Here is a 27,983-nt window from a genome sequence, read left to right as displayed (position 1 = left end):
GTAGGCCCAGACAAATCCCATAGAGGTCATTTGATTTGCACGTGGTGAGAACAGCAATCAGCCCCTTATTCATCTGTCTTTTTCTGACTATATTAATGGTCCACAATTAGCTCTAGCTTGCGCATATTCTTGACAGAACAGATTGCATTATGGCAGACTCAGATAAAAATTAACTTGTCCAACTATGAAGTTACACAAATAACCCTAGAATATCAAAAACCCAAGGGGTCTGAACAGATATAGCCAGTACTGAAGTTTGTGCTGTTTAAAAATTCTGCACAGAGTAAATGGAAATTCTGGTCGAGCCCTGCAGGAAGAGTTTTGCTCAGAAACAGCTCCTGCATGGATCCCCTTAGCACACAGCAGACTTGCATTTTGTAGGTGCCTGAGCAGAGTCAATTTTGATTGAACGGCTGTGCCGCCACTAATAATAGAAATAATTATTGAACCTTCTTTACCCCTAGCCTGTGTATGGTCGTAAAGTGCTTCAGCTGTCATAGGGAGACAGTCATGCAGGCCATCAGGTAGATTCCATCAAGTAAGCGTGGAGGCATTGCTGCTAGAGAGATTCAGTATAGAAGAAATCGGGTGGAGGGAAGGGCACAAACACTGCTGTGAGTGCAGCACACAAGCCCTGTGACTCAGGCTACCTCAGCTCTAAAGCAGCTGGGTGTACCTGGAGGGTGGGAAGCTTGCTGCAGCTTTCCTTTCCATGCGCCTGCAGTGAATCTAATTATTCCCACAGCACAAAGGCCTGCCACATCACACCTTCCACCCCAATATCTAATTTAGAGCGCCAACGATATTTAGAAGACACCGTGGTACCTGAAGTGCTCAAGCTGCAAGACAAGCTCCGCGTGTAGGTGTGCAGGAAAAAAAAATCATTCTGAAAGGTGCAAATGAGTCAGGAAGAAAGAAAAGCTGACGTTATCTTAAAGAGTACAACATGCGTGCACGTGTCCCTGTGGTCTTGTCTCTAGGACTGGGAGAGCGTACAGCTTTGCTGAGACAATGGAGACTCCAAGTAAAATTCTGAAACTGTTTAAAAATAACAAACAAAATGTTCTTATGCCTTAGATTCTGCTAGTTTGTACATTAAATTCGAAGTGCAGTACAAAGATGCTTCCAGCCCTGAGCCATAGAAAACAGCACTCTGAACGCTTCTCAGTACAATTTCATGTAGTTTGATGTTTACCTTGGGCACACTTTCAGCTTTATACAATTTTAATTAATCCTTTATGATCTGCAGCAAGAGATAAGCCAAAGAGTAGAATTCCTGCTAGTTGTTTCCAGCCGTGACTGTGTGCAGAAAACAATCTGTCTACCCCAATAGGAAATGGACCTGGGTAAGTAAATGGGACCTAAGCAGATGCTAACTTGATCGCTCTAAGAGGTAAAAGCCAACTGCAGGACTGGTCTGTGGAAGTTACATTTAACGCCCTGAAGAGTGCGAGTCTCAATGAGTGGCATTTTCTTCCTCATTACAGAAGGGAAGTATCCGTGGTTGAGGATCACTGGGGATTTCTTGACTCTAACTAAGCCCCAGAAAACCATTGGTGGGAGCCTGTAGTGAGGTTACTACTCACACAGCAATAAATAAAGGTCTTTATTGGAAAGCAAAGTGAACGTGGAACCTGAGAGAATTCTCTATGTATAAGACTGATAATCAGACAGACTGCTCGCAAGAACTGCTTCTGCAATCTCACTTGAGTAGCTTTCTAAGAAAAATTACAAGAGAAAAATTCCAAGTGAATTGAGAGAACAGAGAACATGAAGGAAGATAGCTCATGCTTCTATTTTTGTTTCTCCTGTTGACAAAGTACAACCTTGAGGGGACTGTTACTCTGAGATTCGCTTGCTCTGTTCATAAGCGAATCTGGTAAAAATTATCATAATGTAACTCATTTAGCTCATATTGCTTCCATAATTTGTGCAACGTACTTTGAAATGCTCAGATGAAATCTGTTAGGTGCCAATTATTATTTGCAGAAATGCCACAAAACAGGAGAGGAGCTAGCTTCTAGGACCTTCCCTAGCACAGAAGTTCTAGCTCTAATGATTTAATGGGATGGACTACGGCTGAGTTGTATATCGGCTAGGCAAATTCAGATGCCAACTGAGGATCTGCTCTTTTTAATATTATTTTTAATATTTGAACTTCAGAGCACAGTTTGCACCAGTAGTCAAGATGGGTTGAACAATAGTTCACAGGCAGAAAGATAAGAGGACTAATAGAGCAAAAAATAACAGCATTCATTGTTATGTGAAGATCAAGAAGAAATAAATTGCGTTCACCTGGGTAAAAGGACAAGCACTTTAAAATAAAAAGGCAAATCCTTAAAATAAGAACAAAGTTTAAGCACGGCTAATTTTTATAATAATGAAAGGTTCATAATTGTGTCGGCTTATTATGGTCTATTACAATCAAACTGGAAAACTACTTCACATTTTCCGTGTTAAATTAAGCTGTGGCAAGCACTTGTTCCTACTCTTTCCCTGTGCTTACAAACTCAAAACTGTCGTGTTAGTAGTGCCAGTTGGGACTCACTGGACAGCAGGTAACAAACAGAACATATTTCACAAATGAGTGGGGTTCGATGGGGGCATTTTTATTTCATTTGCACTTTCCCAGGAAGAAACTGGATTAGCACAGCTACAAGCATACTTTTCAAACAACCCAGTGGCTGTTGTGCATCAAGCTTGGCTGAAAGTTACCCAAATCAATTAACTGAAACAATAAGATTGACCAGACATTTTTCCTTGCTTCAAGACAAATACATGTCCTAATTCTTGCTTGTTTTCTAACACTACTCTGGATTTTTCCATACTTTCATCACTCAGACCACAGGTTAGCTACTTCTGGGAGCTGATAGTACCTGGGCATAGCAAGCAAACAAGCGCCAAGGTCCACAGCGATTACAACCAAGTTTACCTGGGCTGTGCAAGTTCAGCAGCTCCTTTTGAAGCATTCATTTCAGCTGTTAATTTCAATGGAAACAGATCCCTACACAATTTCTAACCATCTTAGACATTTTTCTGTTTGCGTTGAACACACAGAACCAGATTCCTCCCCTCTGCTTTGCAAACAGCCCCATTAGGCAAACAAAAGCGAAGCACGGTGTATGAGGAGCTGACTGCTGGTGGTATATATTTCCTATATATTTCCTCTTTGCAGGAAACGTACGGTGAGATTTGCCACGCTGAATCAGATGGCTGATCCGTCAAGTTCTCTAGCTGGCCTCTGGCAGTGCTCCACACCTGCTGGACATCTTCCAACACGCCTAATTTCACTCCTCCACTTAGGATATCTTTCCCTTGCAGTCTTGCCCAGATTATTATTCTCCTATTGTTCACTTCATGACCCACACTATTATCTGTATCGCTTGGTTATCTACAGGTAAGAGATTCACAGATAGGAGAGAAATATGCTTCTTATGAGTCTAGGTGATGTTTTAACATTCAGGTAAGATAACAATCATAATTTTTTAAATGCTACATTTTGTTATCTCCTAAAACCAGATTTCATCTTTGACTTTTCAACAGTCATAATGTGCAGCAATTATTTTTTGCATAAAACAGTGCATGGTTTCGGAAATAAAGTACCCCCTGCAAACCATAAACAGATGCTACAGCTGATGATGCAGAGAAAACAGAAGGGAATTCCTGATTAATTACAAATTGAGCTGCTTTGGTCAGCTACAAGTATCCAGTGAAAATCACAGGCTGCTTAAATAACCCTCAGCATGTCTCTCAAAATGCTGGGGCTGCAGGTTCTAAGCCACTCTGAGCTCAGGTTTCTTGAAAGCAGCCTCCAGCTGCAAACGCAGCTACAATAGACAGAAAATCTACCACCTGTTCGTGTGAGAGTCATCTAGCCTACACAAAGCAAACAAATCAAATGAGTCCTCTGCAAGTTCACCTTCACGCAAGGCTCTTCAGCTGCTCCTGACGCTTGGGGGCTAGGTGTGCCCACAGACGAAGGAAAGGTTACTGAGAAGGCAGAAAAAGCGCTGCTATTCAGACTTTCTCAGAACACGGGAACTGGGGGGTTCAAGGATACTGAAAGGCAAGAACATTTTTAACGGGGGAAAGGGAATACTTTCTGTACAAACCTTACAGCTCCTTTCCGGAACTGCTACAAGATATCACAGTAGCCCCCCAAACAGATCTGCCACTTGAACTTTTATTTTAGTGACCAGAACTAAGAGTTACAGCAGGAAAAACTAACAATAAAACTAAGAAATGTGTTAACAGCTATATATCGGTCTTTTGCACAGCACAAATGACTCACTACTTAGACACAGGAAGCTGTCTCTTGGGCTCACAGCATCCTCTTGGTCCTTATTATAAACTTCCATACCTGCCTGTGAAGTACCTGGTACTAGCAAGTAGCACAGACTGGAGACTGGTTCAGTTGAAGCCCAGGTCTGGCTTAGAATGAACGATCCCTTACGTCTTATCCTTTCATTTTCTTCTTGGCTTTTGGGCAAGAGGCACTTAGAAATCTACTCTGATACATGCTAACCTCTACCACTCCAGGCAGTTCCATCTACCCAGCTCCCTTCTTACTTCAGCTGGGGAAGAAACGAATCTAATCAGAATAACAACTTCGGAAACCAGGAAAATATCACGGTGCAATAGAAAAAGTACAAATTTCCAATTTATTTCTTCGACTACTAGTGAGGAGTGACTTTTCTGTTTGGGCTGAGCATTACAATGCAGCTGAATGAACTTGAAAACATCTGTAGCTCTAATGATTCAGGTAATATGGAGACAGACGAATATGATTAATGTCAGGGCATTGCTTGGCCACTTCCAAATCTATTAATCAAGAGCCCTAAAGGGGAAGGCCAGGTAAATGGGAAGCTGGGTATCTGCAATTCTCAGATAGAGGTTTAACAAACACATAAATATATATACATGTGTGTGTAATCTATATCTATAGTGGAATTATTGTGCAATAATATTAGGGATAGTTGAAAATTCGGTGCTGTGTTTCCCAGTGCTGCAGCCCAGCGACAGAAGCAGCTCAGAGCTGCCTGCCGTTTACCAGGTCGGGAAGCTGTGAGTACCTCTGTGCCCTCAGCAGAAATTGAAGCCGGGAGGAGCTGCCGAGCTTCCAGGGAGCCTCTGCTGCTCCAGGAGAGGTGGCAGACAGCTCGGCAGCCAAGGTCAACTCCGAATCTCCGCAGAAGAGCCGAACACCAGCGCTTCTGCCCTCTGCGCTCACTCGGTGCCAAGTGGGTTTCAGCAGAAGAGGCTGCACGTGTGCTAACGTGCACCTATCCCGGGGACGTTCTTTCCCAGCCAGCTGAGAGGTGAGCATGGCCACCTTATATCACAGTAACAGTCGAAAAGGGAACAATCCTTTCCCTCAGAATAGAGCACTCTTTGGTGACTCTTCCTACTGCAGTGAGTGGTCACCTCGGCAGAGAGGAGCTTGCACTTTTTCCCGTGTAGCTGAGATAGCTGTGATCTGGCTGTTTCTGAGCAGCACAAGCCGTGTGACTTTTCTCCAAGAATAACAGTTTTATTTTTTCACAAAAAGCAAAATCACTAGCTTGGATTAAGGGCACTTTTTCCCCTGTACGGAATATTCCCATTTGAGGAGATGCCGGAGCGGCCCTGCCTCCTCTTGCCCACACTGACGATTGCCAAAAGCCCGGAGCCGGCCACCTGTAACCCTCGGGAGGCACAGGGAGGCTACGTACATCTTCTGTGACGTTCGAGATCAATGAGCGCTTCAGACCATCTGCTACTTGTAATCCTGGCTCATAGGAGACCCGCGAGGCCTGTACACGGAGCTGGGGCTTTGCAGGCCCAGCAGATGGACCAGCAAAAGGCCCCGGGCCGCCCCCACCGCACATCCCAGGGCTGCGAGCAGAGCAGGCGGGGGGGGGGACACCGGCCAGACCCAGTATTTCTGAAGTTGCAGGGGGCCTTGAACAACCTTTCGATCCGCTGTTCTGCTTCATAATCCCATCCTTTGAAAAGAAATACCGGCAAGGAAGGGGAAGGGGTTGTTTGGAGAAGCGATAGCTCAGCAGCAGCAGCCCGACACCCTGCCGACAACAAAGGCTGTGCTACCAACCTCTAAGATGTGTGACAAAGATGCTGGGAGGAGGCATTATTCATAATTCCTGGAGTGTTTTTTTTCCTGCGGTTTATAAAACAAGCGTTTGGAAGTTTGGAATTGAAATCTGTTTCTTTTCTTAGGGCACGACCGCTTGCTGAAGAAGTCAGCTCAAGTTTTGCCCCTGCTTTCGGTGCGAGGAAGATCAGCCCCCCCGCTCACCCCACAGCTTCCAGTCCTCGGGTGGCTTCGTCACCAGGGTGGACGCCACACTGCACTGTTTAGGAGTGATGGTAAAGCTTTGTACCAAGGAAAATGGAAACAGCAAGGACGGAAATTCAATGTTTCTTTTTGGAATCACTAACGTGAGTGAAATTAAAGATGGGATTACAATAGAGCAGAGCAATCAGATCTAAGAGTTGCACTTCATTTTCATGTTCAAAGCTTCCCTATTCGCATTGTTTAGATTCCTTTCATGCACTCGTAATTACATGGTCCCCACTGCACAAACAGCACCAAATAAACAAAGATACAAACTCCCAGCTCTGTTCAGTTCATTCTCCTCAGCACAAAGAAAAACAAAGTTCCTCTACTCTGACATTGCAGAGCGCAACACAAAACTGAGGGGCACTTATTTTTCTTTCAGTTCCACCAGAGAACATCCCCTCTTGATGTGCAGCTCATGGAGCTGGGCATAAACAGGAGCAGCCCCTTCCCACAAATACAGAAGCAGAGGAAAACGATACACCCCCTGCGGACCTCCATCCCATCGTTGGTATTTCCTCCATAGAAAAGGAATAAATAATCATGCTGCTCAGTCCATCTGTTTGCTGACCTGAGAACTGGTTCTGCACCTGGCAGAAGCGCCTGTCCTGCAAAACTAGCTCCCACCTCCCATACAGGAGCCCCTGTGGACAGAAAGAGCTCAGGTTCTGTGAGGAATTATGATAGAGACAGAGAGTGACTGGGCTGCATGCTGGAGCCTGCGATATGTGCAGAGCTACTTAATGAAACGACAGCCCTTGTTTTGCAAAGGAGCTAATGGCCTTGACAAGAATCATGGTTTCTATTCAAGAGGCCCAAGTAACGAGTCTGTAATTCACTCGCCAGGACTGTCATATTCACAAAATGCATTTGTTAGAAGCTGCATTGGGCCAAATGTTTAATAAATTCAATAATCTCCCCACTAAATGCATTAGCATTGCCAAGCTATGATCTTGATAGATCGTGGTAGTTGCCCTTAAGCAATTAGTACTAGGACAATTGCTCAGATTGAGCTGGAACAAAGCACTGGCACTTGGTAATTGGTTTACTCTAATGAGAGAAAGTATTTCCGAAGAGGATACAGGCAATAAAAGCTGAAAAATACAATTTATGGTGCAGTGACAAAACATAAACAGACCTTGCAAAATCAGAGTTCTCCAGCACACGAGCACAGGTCCCATTTGCTGTGGTTTTGAGGCCTTGTGACAGAAAACCACACTTAGACATGTGCAAGAGATGTGTCACTACAGCACTATTAAAAATAGAATTATTATTCTGCCTTTCCATGAATAATTGAAACAAGTGCTCTGACTTCCATTTTTAGCTTCATTAAATAATGAGTCATGATGAAAATGGATGTTTAAAAGCAAACTGAGCTCCGTGGCTAAAGACCTACCAAGCAAATGAGATGCCACGAACAAGTGGAAGCTGTGTGATGACCAAGGGAATGCAGAGGAGAGGAAAAAAATTATTGCTCCCCGTCCAGGTCATAATTTCCTTTGTCTTTGCTAAGCAGGTGTAGAACACTACCTGCTCACAGTTCTCACTGTAACGGTGGTTCCTTAGACCTCTGTTCCCAGACAGAAACAAACCCCAGACTGGGTCGTTGCTGGCTATTAATAAAGCAGAGGAGACTGCAGAAAGGAGAAGGTTATTCCTACACGCACAAATGCTTGCTTTTGCCCAACATGTATAATTGAATTATACATCTGATTAAATCAGAAAATAGAAAAATCTTTGGATGTGCAACACTCCATGCTCGGTACCTGAACTCCAGTTCAGCACTCACCTCACTGCCAGCTATAATACAGCAATTAGTTCCAGCAAAACTATATTTGCTTATAGAACTAATTAGAGATCAAGAAAGTGGCTCACTTTTGATAATTACATGGTTGTGTCCCATCTATCAGCCACTGTTAAATTGTTGTTATATTAATGTAAAGCTTATAATCATGGCTGTTCCAAATTGAATTGAGTGTTCTTGCCAGTTCTCCAATGCTATTAATTTACATAAAAGCCTCTGGAACAAAAATTAAAATGATATACATCTTTCCAAGAGTTTCATTTAAAACAAAGCTAAATAATAAGGAAATTATATATCCTTTTCTCTTTTCCTTTCACATTCTTAAATTTACTAAAGTTAATGGCCAAACAATCATCGAAATGTGCCTGAAACAGACTTATTCGGAAGTGTTATACCAATAGCTCATTTACATGTACAGTGATTCATTATTCAAGACATTAATAATATAAACAGCCTGTTTGCAAACCGGTGGAGATTCCAGATGATGCTGCAGGAGGTCAGAGAGATTTCTATTCCCTCAGTCATCTGCACATAAATTGCGCTCCTTGTTTTATTTTAGGCATTTGCATTTTCATATAAAGCACTGATGCTGATACAGACAAATCTGACCGAGTCTTCCCTGCTAAAGAAAGAAAATCTACATCCTACCAATCTATAAACCTGCCACAGATCAAATTTAAGCTGGTCGCACTATGTTTTTTTCAAAAAATAATACCATGAATCACAGAAACAGGCTAAAAATACACACGCCTACAAAATCATGATGGTTATTAACGAGGAACTCCCTTAAAGCTGAGACAACCGCTCCCCAGACTGCCTGGTAAAAGGCAGATGCAGACCAAGCATAGCTGCTCAGCTAACTGCGGCTCGGGGCCTGGGCTCCACCAGGTGTGCTGTGTTCCCACTTCAAATAATCGGGCCTACACACCTTTCTGGATGGGAAGACAGCGAGTTCACGTGGTGTCCGAGCACAAATTCATGTTTCTGTTCATGCTTGACAAAGCTCACGTGTGCTGCCGGTCCATCCAGCAGCGCTCGCCCTGAGCTCCGGCCTGCCTCCCGTCCCCGCAGAGGATGGATGCAGCCAACGGCACGGCTCAGAAGGGTGAGAATCACAGAGGCCGTCACATCGGTGTGCTCTCACGGTTACGTTTCACATCACTGGATTGACGTAACCGTTACGGTGGGGTCTGTCCTTTCATTTCCAGGCTGTGTGAGTGCTAAGGCAGAAGAGCTGCTTTACATCCTGCTGCTGTTCAAGCTGACAGAGGAACGGGGCCATCTCCTTCGCTGATGTTTACACTGGATTTACACGAGGGTATAAATAAATCTGTTTTAATGCTTTATTGCTTCTCCATGCCGCCGCAGGGCTGAAGTTAAGAACAGGGTCAAAAAGTGATGTGCCTCATAGTGTGTCCGAGCAAAAGAATTAGTCAGAGTGGGACCAGTAGGCAATTACTGACCCAGTCCCCTCTCATGCTGAAATCTACTTAATACACAGCCCATTTTACTCCACAATTCTTTCTACTTCTCTGCTCTGATATTTGTGACTTCATCTTATTCACGCTGAGCTTAAATACTCACTAGAGTGGAAGTTGTTTTCACTCGATTGTCTCAGAGCAAAGCTCCCCCACCACACCTGCCTTATTGCAGGGAACTGAGGGCGCGAGGGGAGGGAGGAGTGACCTCAGCTAATGAGTGAGCTTTAGGAGGTCCTCTAAATCATTTCCTTCCACTGTCTCTAAATTATTATTCCCTGCAACCTTTGGAATTTCTGCTCTTTCTCCTGTAATAGCCTTACCCAAGGAGGCGGCAGCTGTGCACACGCAGAGCACAGGGCTGGCGGTTCAATACCACGGATCAGCTTGCATTAGGCTCCCGTCTGTGCCAGCCCCATGCACGGTAACGAACACACCCGCAGCTCACTCCACTTCCCCTTCGGAAACGTTCACGCCTGACCTTCTGGGTTTTTGCCACGGATGGACACTTATCAAAGTTCTAATGAAAAAGAAATACTTATGCATACATTACCACGCTTATACATTCACCATTTACATCAGTGTTATGGTCAGTGAAACAAATGACTTTTTTTGTGGGAGGATCAGCTCTGGACAGGCAGCACTTTTAGTACTCTGTCCATTATTCCTACAGCTTTTCTCTTACGTGGGTTTAAGTGAGTACAACCCCACTGAACAAAAGCATGGGACCGAAAGCTTGATGGCGAACCACAGGTGCCACCTCCTGCGTTTTTCGGCAGCACAGATGTACTCAAGGCAAGGCAAAAAAAGAAGAGGATCGCAGAGAGGTGAGGGCACGGAGCCACTGCAACCTCCTCCAGCTGCAGTTCTGAGCTCCAGCATCAGCAGGGGCAGACCCACGTAGCACAACATTAAGAAGTTAAAAACAACCTGTGGCTTTACCCTTTTTTTTTTCCCCCCAGGAAGTATTTGCCTACTTTAAGAAAACTCACGACAAAGTTCTACACAAGAAACTCGGTGTTAGCAAACACAGAGCTTCCTCTGCGCTGCAGAGATAATTCAGTTTCCGTGAACGAGCTGTCATTTGGACAAATGCTGGGGTATGGGACTCCATAATATATGTATTTACACAGGAGAAATAGCATGTTAGTGCAGACAGGAGTATTCACTTTTCATTATTTGCAGTTTGTAATCTGTTATTCATTAAAATTTCAGCCAGCCAAGCACACAGTGGAAATGCAAAAGCATGTGACTTAGGTGAGCAATCACACACTCTAAACAGCCTGAGTAAACAGCTCAAAACCCACCAAGTTCTCAGCACAAACTCCTCCGCAAAGGCAGGAGAATTAAGCGCTAAGCGTGGATTCACAGGTCACCAGCAGGATGGTATCGCAGCATGCAGCACTTCTTTCACAACTTGAATTCCTGCAGTCTGTCCAATCACAGCCCTGTGTGCTTCACCAGAGGTTCAGAAGATTGCTTAAACACAACCCAAAAGTTCGAATTTCAGAGGAGGTCCCGGGTTCCCCACCAGCGAGGCCCTTGGTGTTAACCACTAGCGGTTATTTTATGATTGGCCTGAGACTTGATTTAACGTTACCGCATTGGATTGAGCGCCTGGTGAGCTTTGGGAGCTGCAGGGGCTGCAGCCGTTACTGAGTTAATCACTGCTGACACTACTTAAATCTGGGACTGGTAAAGACCACTGGTCAAGAGCATTTCCTTCACCTTCCTCGTTCTTGCGTCCTCCAGTCTCCTTCATGCTCAGATACTTCTCCACTATATATGACACGCATTTATGCTATAATAATATAGTTCATCGTGCACATGTTTGCACTCGGTATGCTTTCTACTGAACGCGTTGTACTACGAGCCTTCTCTCTATGCTATTTAGATGCACGCTTTTGACGTGACCCACTGTCTACCATTCTCCTTTATGTTAAAAAAATCTGGATACTGAATGATGCAGAGAGAAGCAGAAGACGTTGCAGGGACCGAGTTTCTTCCAGTGTTGCCGTAAATCAGGAGTGAAGTCTACAGAGCTACACCGGTGTAACACTGACCAGAGTGAGTCTACACATTTTTATTTAAATCACCTCTCTTCACACCCTCTCCAAACCATCTTCGTCTCATACCTTTGTGTCCAGCTCCCTAGCAGCCCCGCTTCGCTCTGCTCCAAAAAGATGTTAGCATAGGGGTGGCCGTGGCTTGGATCTAGCACGTATTCCACACACATGTAATGAAGAAAACAAATCCTTTGGTGTAATTCCTGACCTCCAACTCTTCAGACACACACACAAACTAATTTATCTTAATGGCAGAGTGCACGACAGAAAGTATACTAAATTGATGACTGTGACCCTCAACGTCATACAGAAAAAAAAAAATGTGTTCTGTGAGACCATGCATCCTGTTTACAGCCAACGTAATCCCATCAGACCCTCTCTCGGTTCCCCAGACCTAAGAGAGTACAAGCAGAGCATGACCAGTAGTAACTGGGCATCCATTATTTCTTAAGCTTTCATCCCCCAGGGACGATGCTAAACACCACACATACACCAAATATCATGTGAGCTGCTTGACTAACTCAAAAGAATCTCCTACCGCATGTTTTCTGTCTGGAATTACAGAGGGTTTCTTTGTCTTGCTCGTTTTTTCAGCGGTGAGAATTTTACCCAGCCTGTGCTGCCAGCAACCTTCCCCACGAGAAGGAGGGAACCAGTCTCCTCGGCCAGCAGGACTGGTTTGTGTCTGTGGGGAACTGAATGAAATCAGTGCCAGCCTCGCTAGCGATCTGCCCCAAGGTGGTGCTTTAAAATAAAGCCCTTTCTGCCACTCCAGCTACACAGGCATTCCCTTCCTGAGCATCGCCACCGACTGCTAACAGGCACTACGATGCTGGGTGACATTTATATCTTTTTCACGGTCTAGCACAGTTGTTCAAGGAGACGAGTTGACTCAGGAGACAGAGGGCAAATAGATCTGAGCATAACTTCTTTGAATTTCCGTGTATTTATTACCTTCCCATTCAATACGGGAACGGTCAGTGGATAATTTATGGTTTCATACTGAGAAATAAGTTCATACTAATGCAATAAAAGGCTTGGAGCACCAGCAGTTCTAATAAAGTGAGAATTAACAGTGGAACAGAAAAAAGAGGGGAAGGAGAAGAAGAGAGTCATTAAATCAATAACTCCAAGGCCTGGCTGAGATGTGCTCAAGTCAATAATATCATAAAGTTTTATACTGACTGTAAGGTGGGAAAATGTTATCATCTGGGGAACGTGATGACAGAACCATTTAGGTCTAATATATTCACCAGTAATGGGAGCAGGAGAAATTGTTCTGGGATCTAGAACTCGGCTGGGAGAGTTGACACGGTGGCAGCTACTGTCTGCTGGAAGAGGATCCTCCCCCAGTGTAAGGAAAAGGGTCATCGCACAGAAAAGCTCAAAAGGCACCCATTTAGGTTGATGCCTTGGCTTTCCCTGACGTATTCCTGGGACTGGAAAGAACTGGAAGTGGGAAGGATAGAGAAGAAATTAGCTCTGATGTGTTCACACAAGAATGCAGAGGCTGTAACAACTCTCATATTACAGAAGCGTGATACATATTGACAAAATATCAATTTTTAAAGCAGAACATTAAGCCTGCTCCTACATAGGATCAGAGAGAACAGTTGCATGTTAGTCATAAAGCAGCAGGTATTGACACCACCAAAAACATCTTATTAAAAGTCCAAATAACTGAAAATGACAGAAATCCCCTGAAGTCAGCCCGTGTACCTGGCTACCCACCACCGCTCTCCTTTCAACAACCAGGTGCTTGTGCCGGTTCACCCGCTCCCCCTGCCCAAGCGGCCACAGGAGCACAGCAAGGTCACTGCTTTGCTCAGCAAAACGTGGGGCTAAAGAGTACGGCAGCGCAGCAAAGCCTACTTGGACTTTCCCAGGGATATGGAAGACAGGAAAAAATCAGATATTAAGCAATTATAAAAAGGAATTAAAAATTTAGAGCACATTTTATTCTTCTACATTCCAAAGAAATTAAAAATAACACAGTAGGAAAGGTATATTGAATCTCAGTGATGCAAGAAAGCACAGAACGACAGCAGAATACAGAACAGAGGTACTAACCACAGCATGGCAGTGAGCTTTGTGAGGAATAATCTAGGGCCAGCTGCCTGCCAGGGGGAGCAATCCCTGGAGCAGAGCAGGCAGAATGGGCCCATGCCCTCAGCATAGTACCTTACCTTCCCCAGGTGAAGGGGAGCTATACCCAAAGCTCCTGCCAACATAAAGGCCTTAAATAGAGCTCCAAGACAGCCTGGTTTAATTGTTGTCGATAGGGAACAGCTTTCTGCAGTTACAAATGAACCTACTGGTTCCTCTTCCCCTCTTGACTTCAGGTGCCCATGTGTCTGAGCAAATCAGGCAGGAAATGTTTTCCAAACAGGCTTGGAGTCACTTACAGGTATTTCACTTTCTGTGTCTGTGTTTCAGCATTTGGTCTTAAAGCACTCAGGAAAATTTGGTCTTAAAGCACTCAGGAAAATTTAACTCCTTAAACTCACCCCCCTTTTTTTTTTTCCCACGCCCATGCAATTGATGTAATTGCAGTGCTTTAGTTTGACCTGTTAGCTTGAACCAAACCTGTTAGCTTGTTGAGCCTCGTGCATGAACCAAATCAGACACCACGTCATTCCAGTCGTGGCAAAGGCGTCTACCCACTTCTGGACTAGCAATGATGTTGATAGTAATAGCTATCGCATCATAAAGTACTGAAAGGAAGGAGCGTTTTACCTGCTGCTATATTCTATCTCAGTCACTGAGGTGTTGAAAGCAGAAGCGGTAATTGTTTTAACCACGTATTATAGCTATTGCTTCCCTGCAAACAGCACACACAAGGAAATGGGGAAGAGGAAGAGCCTACTGTGTCTCGCTTTTATATACCTCAGAAAATTATTGCACAGCTAATAAAATGAGGGTGTCCTACACAAGCTCCAATATTGTATAAATCATGAATAATACATCAGGCAAAAATGAGAAACTGCAATGGAATCAAACCTATACGGAAATAAATAAAACATAGCAGCAGAGCTGCAATCGTGTTAGCTCTGTTGATAAAATGCGTGTTTGTTTTTGCGAGGGGAGGCGGGAGGAGATTTCTCTCGTAAACTACTGTAAAAGCATTAATAACAATAACAATGAGACCTACGTGGCAAGCCAAGAAAAGGGGTAATTAGCAAATAAGCACCCAGTTCAAAGCCATGTGGTGGGGAAAGCAGAAAGATGGAAAACGCAATGAAACAATAACTTTAAAGAGGTGTCACAAATGAATCTTTGGGATGGATCGGAATAAACACCCTGCCTCGCAGAGCACATCCGAACCGCACATTGCACTGTCTCCCTCATTTTAATTTTGTGTGTGCAGTTGTTCTGTCTGAGGAAATCAGAGGGAATTTGGAGACAGAAATCGGGTGCAATCTCAGTTCTTATTGCTGGGTAAGCCCAAGGTTAAATCCCAGCCTTGCTTCCCCCAGAGGGATTCTCCCAAGGCCCTGCTGGGACTGCCGGCACCCTGCTGCAGGAGAAGGCGCCTGCCTGGGGACAAACCTTTACTTCCCTTGCAGGTAAAGAGGAGAAATCAAAGGGGACGGAGCTGGATGCACGCTTACGGCACTGTACAGGAATCTGCCACAGACTCCCTGCGAGGTCCCCGGGAAACGGCTCAGTCGCCCTGTTCTTCATTTTCCAGCTCACTGAGGTTGGAGCGATGCTAACACCGCACTCCTGTTGTTGGTCTGTGGTGCCCGCTTCAATTACAGAGGGTTTGGGGCAGAAGCTGTCTGATGCCATATGCACTGCGTCGGGTACGCCTTCGCCTGGGCAGAGCTCCAGGCACTGTGTAAAAATGGGGACAACTGCCTTCACAGCACCCACTGCCCCAGGATCCAAGGAAGAGACTGAACTCCATGCTGGAAAAAGACTTCAGTTTTATTTTATTTTACGTACCAGCCTGATTGCCAGGGAGCAGATTCAGGGCAGTCCATTTCAGTGGTTGTAACCGATGGGTCGCAGCATGGCTGAAGCAATGAAGGGGGCACATACCCAGGTGGGAATTAAAAAAAGAAAATACAAGATCACGGTCTAAGTTTGAAGTCACACTTTGCAGACAGATGGAAACCTAACACGTACAGATTTGGCTGTAAGTCAATTCACAAAGCTTGCAGATAGCCATCTATTATTTAAAAGACCATGTGAAATCTCGATGGACACTAATGACTAGTGATGGCCCTTTATGCCTTTACTGATGAGATCCACAATCAGAAGTAAACTAAAAACTGTGGAAGTGAGTAACGTGCTGCACATAAAGCAGGTCAGAATTGTGGAATAACGCTCCACAACAAAGGCCAACTGGAACAAACACTGCAGAGACATTTCTCATTATATGTATTGTTTTAGAGGTTTAGCAAATCACAATATTTATGTATTTTTTTCTTCTACATATTTTTCCACACCTCCTTCTATCCCTGCTCATTTTTTCCTATCTTAATGGAACAAAGTTCCACCCAAAAAGGGAGCTTCGGGGGGGTTTGGTAACGTACACATAAGCTAAGCTCGGCAGAACCAAAGCACGAAGGTGTCACCATGCACATTTGATGGGACTCCAAAAAAACCTTCAGCGACAGACTCCGCTTTAACAATTCCCTGTAACAATCCCTACGTTTCGAAGTAAATCTCTTACCCCTAAAACTACTATTAACATTTTATGCAAATTGGATGCATCCCTCTTTAAGGTTCAAAGTAATCTATGCATATCTTTATATTACTTCTCAGAGCCATTAGCCAAGATGAGTTCATATTTTTATTCCCTTTGCATGCTGAATGTACTTTATTTCTTTGGGGTGGCAGCTTTTATTATTAAAGTCAGCAAAACTTGATGAATCCTATTACCTAGCGTTCTCTGTTTTCTCTGTTCCAACTGCACATGATTTATGAGCTAAAATCAAAGTTTGGATTTCTAATAGTGGCATGTTTTTCTCTCATCTTCTTTGCATTTTCCTCTGAATGGGAACAGAACTCAAAATAATTGATCAAAATAACTGATTATTAAAACAACAACAAATAAGTTACAGTGATTTTCTGAATCTTTTGACCAAAATACGCTCCTATATTGTCTTTAAAGTTTGAGCTCATCAAAGAGAAGGTTTAGCTTCTTGCAAAGCAGTTAAGGGATGACTCGATAGCAATCGTGAAGCACCAACAGGGAGCACAGAAATACGATAGCAGCTGACAAAGCCAGCCATAAAAGCTGAATGCTGAGGTTACATAAATTCAGACGGAAAAGATGCTTCCACTCCTCCTTTTTTTTAAATGCAGATATCTAATCTTTGGCACACTATACCAGTACTACTTGTAAATTTTGAGCACAGATCCTGTCTGTAAAGCAGGAACTGATTTAGAGAAGTCCTGTAGGTTAGGAGGTACTTGCTGGCTTTAAAAATAAATGGACTTGTTTTCTCATAAACATTAAATCTGCATGTCCAGCCTCCCACTCCATCTCGCAGATATGATACAAATTCACTGACAGTGTGGGATGGGGTTTGTCCCCAAACCAACACACCGCAATAAAGGGCAGTTATGTGCCTGTTTCCCCTCCTGAGAGAACGCTGGCATTTCCCTCAACCATTCTGCAATGTTTTACTGATCAGGACGCCCTCCCTGAATGCACATACTCCAGCCACCAGGGTTCTGGTCCTGTTGCACATGTGCAGGTACCACCAGGGTAGAAACAACCACAGTATCAATGACTACAAAGACTGGGTAGGTTTTCTGTGCTTATGGCCCCTGCAACGGTCAGTAAAGAACCTGATTTTTCACTTCACCTGTGTACAAAGAGCTGCAAACTTCATTAGAGAAGGATGTGAAACCATACAGTGTTAATCAAGCTCAAGGGAAAGATACCAAGGTGGGACTCTGAGGTCAGAGCCACACCACAGTAGTGTCAGCTGCGTACCAGCAGGTGCATTTATGCTGTGGCCGCCCTTCAGTGGAAGTCTGCCCTCTGGAAGCCTTACAGGATCCCCTATAAATATTCACAAGTTGAATGCTGCAGCAGGCAAGAGCCTTTAATTTAATTTTGAAGGCTGCACCAGACCGAGCTTTCTAAATATGATGGAAGGGAATGGCTCTCCTGCCAAAGCAGCATTGCTGCTGGGTTCTAAATCCCAGCTGCAAGACCACAGTTCAGGGAGCATCAGCGAAGCTGAATCCTCTCAAGCCGCACAGGCCATGCACCTCCCCTCTGCTGGGCCCTCGCTTATCTCATTCAGGATAATGGGTACTCAAGAGGTTTGGCACCTTGAGATTTAAACATTTGCTATTTATATTCTGGCAGCACACGGGATCCTGAACTTTGCTGAGGTTTTTATCCTGGGAAGAGCCGTACGAACACATAATAAGAGTTCTTCCCTACCCCAAAAGCCGCGAATGCAAATATTCAATAGATAAAAGGCAAAGACAAAAGCACCACGAAGTGAGAGCATTTGCCTGCGGCCAAAAGTAGATTTGGGGGCATATGTAGGAAGTGAACTCATGTGCTTCTCACCAGCTCAGGCAGGCTGCCTCCCCAGCTGCTGCTAACATGCGGCTGCTTCAAAGACTTCAGCTTCGTTCTGCTGCTGCTAGCACCGGTGAGAAGCCGTGTTCAGCAAGTTAGGCTAATATAAGATCAACGTGAAATGCAGAGCAAGAGGAAAAAAATACACTAGCAACAATAAAAAGGGGGTATTAACCTGGAATAGTTAAAATAAAATATATATTTTTTTAAAAATCATCTTATTTACCTTCTTCTATTCAGTGAAGTTTAATGGTCAGCCCTCTAACTATCCCAAACGAACTATCTGGGGCAGAAGTGGATCGAAGAGAAACTGCTGATAGTAGTTTTCCCTTTATAGGAAACACAGAATGCATTTGGGTTAGAAGAAATACCAGACGGGCTAAGATCAAGAAGCATCCCATATCCAGCCTTAGCCAGAAGATAATGCCTGTAGACGGAACATGGAAAGGAACTAGGTCTGACCGAAGCTTTTAAAGAGGATCGAGCCTGAGAAAAATCTTGTACAGCCTTAGGACAGTGAACCCTGGCAATGGCCTAATAGATCTTCAGCTAATATTTATGGGCTGTCGCTCTCAGTGGGGAGATCTGTGGCACAGTATGGGCTTACAGCTCTGAGCAGTAGTCCTGGGCCAGCGCGTACAGAAAGCTCAAGTGCAGATTAAGATGATGGATGGCAGAGCACAGTGGCCACGTGGAGACACACAGAATGTAAAACAGATCCAAAATAGAAGTTGGTGGGTGGTTTACTAGCAAAGGAATGTGTACTTTGAGTTATAGTCACCTACAGAACAATTTCTTAGACCAAAGACAACACAGATGGAAACCATAAGCTCGTAACACTCCTGCAGCTAGAGCAGGAAGCAAAACAATTTAAGCAATGCCACATCCCTTTTGGTCCCCTCGGATTTCTGCCTAGATTCACGCGGTCAGCGCAGGCTTGCTAAGCCTTTGCGGACAGCAGAGCCCTGCACCCTGTCACAAAGATTTCTTTGGCCGCTTCCTTCCAGCGTGTTATCCGGGCAAGATGTGCCTGGATATGCTATGGCCAGGCAGGAGATGTTTACCCATCTCCCCGTAAATTCAGGCTGTAACTCTGAAATCCACATACAAGTCACGGGAAAACATGCTGATAGAAAATAAGAGGTTAAGAAGAAAGGAGAAACATCTCCATGTGGTGCAATTTCTTATGTTCTCTATTTAATGATTCAGATGCTGTGGCGTGATTTAGTATGAGTTGTGACTTCTCACATTTAATGAAGTGAAACCCTCTTGGCCCACTGTGAGATGTATGCAAGGATGAGAACCCAGTAATTTACAGCATTTGTGACCTTATTACAATGTACTTTTTGCTTGACTGCTCCTCAGGCCTAACAGGAGCTGTTATCAAGGGCTCTATGGAATATTGGTTGTTATTTGTAATTGGATATAAAAGAGCTTTATCCTTAAAAAATGTATTTTAAAGCGTAATTTTCAATAATTCTATGTTAACTTAAAATAAAGAACAGCAAGATGCTCTTTAAGACTCTAATGTTCATTTCAATGATGCTGATGAATGCTGCTCTTCACAGTGATAAACAAATAGTACAAGCTTTGGTAGACTGCCTTCTAAAGAGAAGCTAATTGTTCAGGCAGCCAGCATAAGAATAAACACCCTCCAGGGGACTGTTGACTCGCTCCTCACTTGAAATTCGTAGCCTGAAATGCCGCTTCCAAGTTCCTAATATTGCAATCCATACCTTGGTACCAATCAGGTGGATGTATCCCACAGTAAATATCAGCTTCTGAAACCTCATTAGAAAATACGTTAATTCTGCCAATTCATTTATGGCATAATCTTATGAACATATTACCAGTTATTATGCTTCCTACCTGCATTTGGTTTTCCCCTGGGGTCCACTTTAGGCTATTAGTCCTTCGAAACACGGACTATCCCTCTGCTGTACGTATGTACAGATCCCGACACTGGGGGGCTCTAAGCCCTACAGTGCTGGAAGCCCTAACAGTTCCAGAAGCTAGAACATTTGCAGTGAAATAAATTTCTTCAAACCTGAAACATTTCATGCGTTTGTTTCAGCTAAAATTTCGCTGAAAGCTTTTTTAGCTTTATCGTCACATTAAGAGGCAGGAAGTCAAAAGGAAAAAGGGACAGATGATTTTGCTATAGGCAAGACAACATGTGAACATGCATTAGTGTTTGGAGTTCTTCCTCTCAGAATCACTTGGCATGACATTTATCTCAACTGACTCAGAATCATCTCTAAATCAGTCAGAACACAGAATTCTGAACGGAATCACTAGTCTCCATCAGGACAGAGACCCTGAGAGGGCACATACGCCTTCATGAATTTCTAAGCCCAGCGAAGGGATTTATTTTGAATTGAATTAGAAACCTATCACCACTAAACAATGTTAGACAGCCTTAGCTGAGAATTTCTACCAAATCCAGCATTCACACCGGTGCTAACTGCTTTCCTGGCAGTGTCAGATAGTGCTTATGCAGCCTAATATACAGAGTTTTACTTCTGAAGTCCTACTACCTGGATCTCAACCTTGCTGTTAGGAAAATAAATTCACATTGATCTAACTTAAAACACTTTAAGTAAAGGCCAATACATTTAAGTTTAAGAGACACTATGCCAGAATCAGGTGACACAAGCTACTCAAACAGAAAAAATATCTGCATTAAGCTTCACAGTGCTTAAATGGAATGAGTTTAGTGCATTCCTGAAATGGGTTCATCATCTTTGTGGACTGAAGCAAGAAATAAGTACAGAAGTCATGCAAGAATAATGGCCATGATCAATGAAATAAGATAAATTCTATACCGATTAGCAGGGAGAATTGACCAAGGTTTTTATCTGACACTTACCCAGTTTATTATGGAGGTTGGCATCTTCAGACCAGACTAATGTCACCTCACAAGAGATAGTAACAGCTGCACTTGATCTTAAAAGGTGAAAAAAGATGGTATCAGGCAGTTTCAGGATCTGTTCCTGAGCTTCACCATTATCACTACACAGATAACAATGCTTCTCATGCTTTGTAAAACGCTTATGAAGTTTCATAGGGGTGTATGAAACATTGTTACACATAATATTTTTTTCATAATAGACTGCAGTGAAGCAGCAAAAGGCTCTTTTAACAAGCACTGTTTTTCATATTTAGGCCCAGATTACACCATTTGCATCACAAAAGAGTCTGTATCTGCTGTTTCATTTTAGTCTTCGTAGCTTATCATGACAAAACAACAAAAGAGTGCAATTTAAAAAAACACATTCTTTGAACTTTTCTAATCCTTGCAACAACAATTTAACAAACGCTTTCATGTTTGCATCTATTGAGTTGTTGTGAGGTGGGTTTTTTTTTTTTTTTCATTTTTTAATATCAGGTCACTCAGAGCTTTCACTTGATTGCTCTAGGAAACCAAACTGTTGCTACTCAATCTCTTTGCGGTGTTCCCTATAGCGCAGCCACTCAGAGAGCTATCAAAGCTCCAGTGGAGGGCTGATAAAATCAATCTGTTAAAATCACCTATACAATTTATTCTTCCTCTTTTTTTCTCTCTCCCTCTTTTTTTAAATAACAATGCCTGTTTGTTATCCAGCCACCCAAACAAAACAAAATCCCCACCTGTACTGTATTACCGCTTTGATAATGCAAGCCCTATTGCTATATAGAATGTTTGCTTTTAGAGATTGAAAATTCATCTGTTGTGCTTGAAGTGTTCAAGCTGTGGAGCATATTGCAAAGGCAGCTCACAAATAGCTGCAATTTTTTTTTTTTTTCCCCCTCAGAAAAGCTTTCAGGGAGAAAGACTACTCAGATCATGTAAATCCAGCTCCCTGTTATGGCAGCTAACTGGGACAGGAGAAAACAAATAAGAAAAAGAAAGGTCTCTCAGTAACACGTTGGCCAGCCTCACTTTACTAACCACAACAACACACTCAAGAGATCCACCCCATTCCTTTCCCGGACACCCCCAGATCCCTTGCAGGGTGTGGAGGCAGCCCAGCGCCTCCAGGCCCAGCCTCCCCACGACTCCCAGCCTCTGCTCCAGGCCTGCACCTACTGGGCCCGAGGGCCTGCAGGCCAGCAGCCGGGCCTTTCGCTTCCCTTACTCACCCTGTTCCACCAGATCTCGTCTAGCTGCTCAATTAACCATGCCTTTTTGTCTCAGAGCCTCTGCAACTGCAGCTTGAACACTTCACTTGCCAATTTTTGAGCCATCAGTCAACGCAAGGCTAGGTTTTGCACCAGGTGTGTGGTGTGCCCTCGCTCTGTTAAATGCGTGAGGTGACTGCAGGAGCTACACCCACAAATACCCATGAAGCAACAGCCTTCCAAAAGGAGAATTTAAGACCACGAAGCTACCTTTGATCAGCTTATATTCACTGTCACCTGCAGAACATTTAATTCTCTGCTTAGTTCTTGCCTCAATCCACAACTTGCTAAAGACTTTGACAGCAGACAAAAGTGTAAACAAAACAAAACAAATAAACAAAAAGCCCTGAAGTCATTACAATTAAAATAAAAATAAAATTCAACTTCAGCATTAAGTAATGAATGGAACAGATAAGTGGTAAATTGTGCGATTTTGAGATCTTTAAATCAAGTTTATGTTTCTAAGGCATCCATTACAATCCTACCACAAGCTGCTGAATAATAGACATGGACCTGAGACGATAGTTACTGGTTTATATTTTGCACAAGAACAGCATAAGTGATAAGCTTCTGGGCTTAGGATCTTTAAATTTATTTAGAATGAGAAATCTGCAGGACCATCTAGACAAAGGCTGACTGTTGTTCATTTTATCTCTAATGCTTGCGATTCCATAGGTCCCTCATATAAAAGCATATTTATCGGGGGAAAAGAAGTAAAATGTTCTACTCTGCTTTTCATTCTTGAAATAAAAAAAAAAAACAGATTTATAATAAACCAAACTGTGAAATGTCCTTCAGAATTCCAGAGAGCAGAGAACGATACCGTGCTCCAGACCAGAAGTGCCAACACTCCAGCACATGCCGAAGCATCTCATACCACTGAATTTCGGCCTGAAAGCCAGAGTCCAAGTGCAACACGCCAGCCTTCTGCTTCTGCTGGACAAGCAGCTGGTGAGCATAAGATTTAACCCCTAATAATTCATGAAGAAAGGAAAATAAATCAGGTGATATATTGGAAAACACGCTTCTATACCTGGCTTTTGAGGTACCTTACTTCATTTTTGCATCCCAGAAATGTATTATTTCTAAGCAGTATGGAAATGGGGACATAATAGCTCATCTCCTGATATTATACGAGGCAGGTTGGCTCTATGAGAATATTGAAGCAAGATATCCCTTGTGTAAAGTAATCATTGAACTTTCATGGAACTACAGTTGCTTCCAGCAGCCCTGAATACAAGATTAGTGAAAGACAGGCCTCCAAAGACTGAAGTTGTGTGTATGAATACAACACTACCACAAAACTCCACACTGAAATGCCACAGTTTATGAGTAATCTTTTCCCCCTAATAGTCAGACTTAAATTGGCTTAATTGTATGGGATATAGCCTTAGCAATTTCCTTTTGTGATTTATAGGATTAAAACTTGTTTTCCCACTGGTAGCCAACGCTGCCTCTCATCCCCAGCTCCCATTTTGCTTAGGCAGAGTGATCTAGAATTATTAAAATTGGATTGTTCCCTTATTCCCATTAAACAAAAGGTGATTTGATACCAAGTGTTAAAATATTATTGCTTTATGATTCTCTCTGTCCATCAAAACTCCAGCCTGCACTGTAGCACAGCAGGAGCTAATCATATGTTAAGATTCAGTGCTGATATAAACAAAAAGGACATTCAGCCTTGCACTGGTTTGTCTTTAAATATTAAGATTTTTCTTTCCAATATGTGCTCTTTCTAAACAATACAGGTCAGCAGAGAGGTTGACTGAATGTCCTGTCCCGAGACTCCTACCTGCAAGGAAAGTGATAACTGAACCACTCTCTATCCTCGCCATCACAGAACAAATAGGTCAGACAGACAGCACCGGGGACATGACAGAGCCTTGTTTGTGTGATATTAAAAGGAGACAAGTCATAATCAAAAGACATGCATGCAAGGCATGGTGAGACAAGGAAGCAAACTCCACAACAGCCTGACGGCCAGCACAGAGCGAAGTGGCATGGCAGTCCAGGAGGAAAGGAAAAATCAATCTTCTGGTGTGACATGATATTCCTTTGATCAAACTAATCTTTTCATACTTCTCTTTCCTTTTGTTGTTGCTGTGAACATCTTTTGCCTTTGGGGGGAAAAATGAACAGAGTCAAATAGATAAAAATTCTGGCATTTAAAATCAACCAAAGCACGAACTGGCTTAGGTGGAAATGGAAATAAGCAAGCCTGAGCTTAGCTCTGTATTGATTTGACACTCAGTCCTGAAGCCTGTACTTCTGAAGCCATTTTGTGGAACTATGAGAAGAGGAACTTCCTATTTTAGGAGGGATGAAGGAAGCTGTGGATAGTAGACTCTTTGGACTCATCCTCATTTCCTTCCCTCACATCATATGAATAATTTCCAGGGAGGACAAATCTGAGTCAGAATCTCCTGATGAACACAGACAACTGCTTCATTTTTTTTTTTTCCAGAGAGAACCATAGGCCATAGGTCAGTTTTGAGTGAAACAAATTACATTTCTAAGGGTCTGACAAGATATGTCCACTTGCTTACCTTCACTAAATCAGGTGATGGCTCCTCGAAGTCCTTAGAAGTCATGCAACACAAATTCCCAAACTCCTAAAATCTCATCTTCAAAGATTAAGTACTTCTAAGCCTAAATCTAACTGTACCCATACTTAGTTGATATCATATGCTCAAATCCTACTGAATGCATTCATAAATAAGGAACAATTATTAAGATTTTTATGAATATAACATACAAGCTATAACAGTAAGAAGACATTTCTAGATGGGAAGATCTCTACAGGGTGAATTCATTATGTTAGTGGAATACTCTCCCATGGGAAGGTGCTGAGGTTCCTTCACTAGGTGCACTCAAGAGAAAATTCAATTTAAAGGTGAACTACAAAGGTTTTGCTGAAAATTAAAAACTCACTCATAAGATCCCAAGAGGCAGAAACCAGGCTGTAGATGATACTTAACTATGTCATTATGGATGGATTTTATTGTCTAAAAGACAGCTATCCATTTAAGATTTCAAAGAATATAGTCCAATTTTCTTTCTTCCACCACTGAAATGGCATCAGATGTTAACAAGAGGGATGCTACTAATTTTTACCCTCTCAGAAGCATCAGACCCCCAAAAAAACATGTGGAGAGCAGCTTTACCATTTCTCATCTGTGACATTCCGTTTAACTACCGTGACACAGAACAATACAGGTGCTATTTCTCCTTTTTTGTCAAAGTCTTATCACAAAAAAATGCACTAATACTTCAAGTGTTGTATATTCCAGGAGCTCTAGCATGGGAGATAGGGCTACTATGACCTTTTCAGTATTCTGTATTGTGACTTGCTGTAGTCCTTCTACTCATTTCACCGTTTTACAGCTCCAATGAGACACATAGCAGGGTGGAATGGCCATCCCAATCAAAATATGAAATGATGAAAGGTCAGAATAGTAAAGCACCTGAGAGTATTTCAGGGAATTCATCTGGGCATTAAAATTCAGATGCATTCCCTGTGTCAAAGTCTAATGAGAAAAGAAAATGGTAGCCTATAGATTGACCTTTTGTAGGAGCCAGAAGTGAATTTTTGTGCATAGACATACACATCTAAACAAATGCACAGACATGACACAAACCTGTATATGTGCCTGCACAAAACATGTAAGTGTGTCTTCTCAAGTAAATCACAAAACAATTAAGTTTATGAAGCTAAAAACAACATGATTTTTTTTCTTAATGCTCTGCCAGCTGCAATGAAGATGATAATTCCCCCAGCTCATCACTGTAAGCATTGCCAACCCAAATTCAATGAAGGTACACTGATATGTGCCAACTGAAGATTTGGCTTCCAGTAACTGCATAAATTTACTTCAGCCTTATTTGACATAAACCTCGAACCTGTCCTAAACCCTTGAAATTCCTGCAGACCTCTTCCCCTAACCAAAACAGCACACATTGCCTGCATAGGAATCAGCAAAGTAACTCACAGCAATATAATGCTATTGACTTAAACAGCAATACTCCTGATTTACATCAGTATCATTGAAAATGAAGCTCATAGGCTCCATGGTTTTTTGTTTGGTTGGTTGGTTGCTGTCGCATTTGTATAAGCTACAGTAGTAGAGTCGACTGATCAGTAGTGCAATAAAGAATAATGACAAAAACTATTAGGAAACAAATGAGTGAGGATGGAGACTGGCTTCACATTTAGGGCACGGCACCTGTAACTATAGGTGCCTGTATCTATGGTGCCAATAACCATACTGTTTTCCTGCCACCACTTTTTTGCCATTGTTATTTTAACTGCTGTGTTTTCAGGCTAGGAGACTGCATATCACCTTTATGTATAGTGCCACGACTCAGTTTGGGCTTCCCAGATTTTTCAAATTAATAATAAAAGAACTGGTATTTACCAGAAATGTTCTTCAAAAATTGAAGGAAGCTAATATCAGAGCTCAAGATGAGCTTGTGAACTGATGCATAAAAATAATCTAATCTTGGCAAATTAAGACAATAAAGAGCAATGTTAACTACGCTTTAGATATTCTGTTTGATAATCTGCATTAAGAACAACATTTTTATTCTGATATACCTGCAGTTCTTCTTACAAACTTCCTTGTTAAAACAATCACAAGTGAGAGTAAATAAGAAGGTAACTAACAGAATTTTCTTGATTTACTTTTCATTTCTCTGAAGCTGTTGTTTATTCAAGTACTTATATGTAAGGCTAATTTTTGAAACCTTTCTGCTGAGCAGTTTTAAAGCAGTTCTAAATTTCTTATAATTCTTGTAAATTTAATTTCAGAATTGGGGATGTTGTTAATACCAGAATATCTTATTAGCAATAAAAGTATATTACCTATAATTGAATAGCTCCTCAATTAACAAGTTGGAGAGCCAGCAAAAACAACCAATTCTGTCTGATGCAACCACAGCAGGAGGCATTTGAATTACCAGCAAGTCAATTAGCATACATCTATCCAAATGATAAATAAGTATATAAAATGTGCAAGAATGAAATAAGCAAATATTAGCTCCATGCAAAATGAACGCAGGAAAGTAAGAAAATGGAGAAAAGTCCTTTTCAATATATAATCTCTATTTGAAGGTAGATTGTAGACAAAAATGGAAAAGGCACAGGTATTAGTGTGCAATACTTTGAAGCCTAATTGCGTTAGGAGCATACAAAGGATGCAGAGTGCAGCAGTCAGCAGCAAAGGATCAGATCTTCTCGTCCTGAGTTAACTAACCACCTTGTCTTTATCTTTCAACAGACCTTCACCCAAGGAAATGCTGCCCCAGAGAATTCGCACTGAAATTAATAACATTACAGAGTTACTTAAGTACAGGGAGTGAGAATCAATCCTGAAATATTTGTGATTTTTTTGTACAGAATGCTTTCACGATATTAACTCCTGTTTATTATTTGAAGAAATATATCTCTGGCATTTAAAAAGTCAGCTTTCATCTGTTGGAACTAAATATGCATGGTGTTTTCATGAGTGGTGTGTAATTGGGTAATTCTAATTGCAAATAAGAATCTTTTCCGTCTTGGAAAACAGGTTTAAGTTTGTGTAAG

At 42.5% G+C, this 27,983-nt stretch overlaps 1 protein-coding gene across 1 annotated transcript; it reads right to left on the bottom strand.

Moving 5' to 3' along the window:
• Positions 1-1,789: 1,789 nt before the first annotated feature.
• On the bottom strand, positions 1,790-26,826 carry LOC308183007 (uncharacterized protein). Its single transcript, XM_080568496.1, has 4 exons — positions 24,195-26,826; positions 23,184-23,373; positions 21,111-21,187; positions 1,790-3,391 (listed from the first exon to the last, which is right to left on the bottom strand). Exons 1-4 carry the CDS (start codon positions 24,235-24,237, stop codon positions 3,351-3,353), a joined length of 351 nt encoding a protein of 116 aa, XP_080424622.1. The 5' UTR covers positions 24,238-26,826; the 3' UTR covers positions 1,790-3,350.
• Positions 26,827-27,983: the final 1,157 nt, after the last annotated feature.

The sequence above is a fragment of the Anser brachyrhynchus genome (genome assembly GCF_964034855.1).
Source record: "Anser brachyrhynchus genome assembly, chromosome: 26".
In the NCBI taxonomy this organism is placed as follows: Eukaryota; Metazoa; Chordata; class Aves; order Anseriformes; family Anatidae; genus Anser; species Anser brachyrhynchus.
Note: the sequence above shows the minus strand (reverse complement) of the source record. Positions and strands in the feature narration are given on the sequence as shown.

Excerpts from the sequence above, each read along its gene's own strand:
- LOC308183007 (XM_080568496.1), bottom strand. The coding sequence starts at position 24,237 with ATGGCGAGGATAGAGAGTGGTTCAGTTATCACTTTCCTTGCAG. Across the intron at positions 21,188-23,183 it reads ATTCTGAAGGACATTTCACA|ATCAAGTGCAGCTGTTACTA; the intron begins GTTTGGTTTATT and ends TCACCTTTTAAG. Across the intron at positions 3,392-21,110 it reads CAACCTCCATAATAAACTGG|ATAACCAAGCGATACAGATA; the intron begins GTAAGTGTCAGA and ends TCTTACCTGTAG.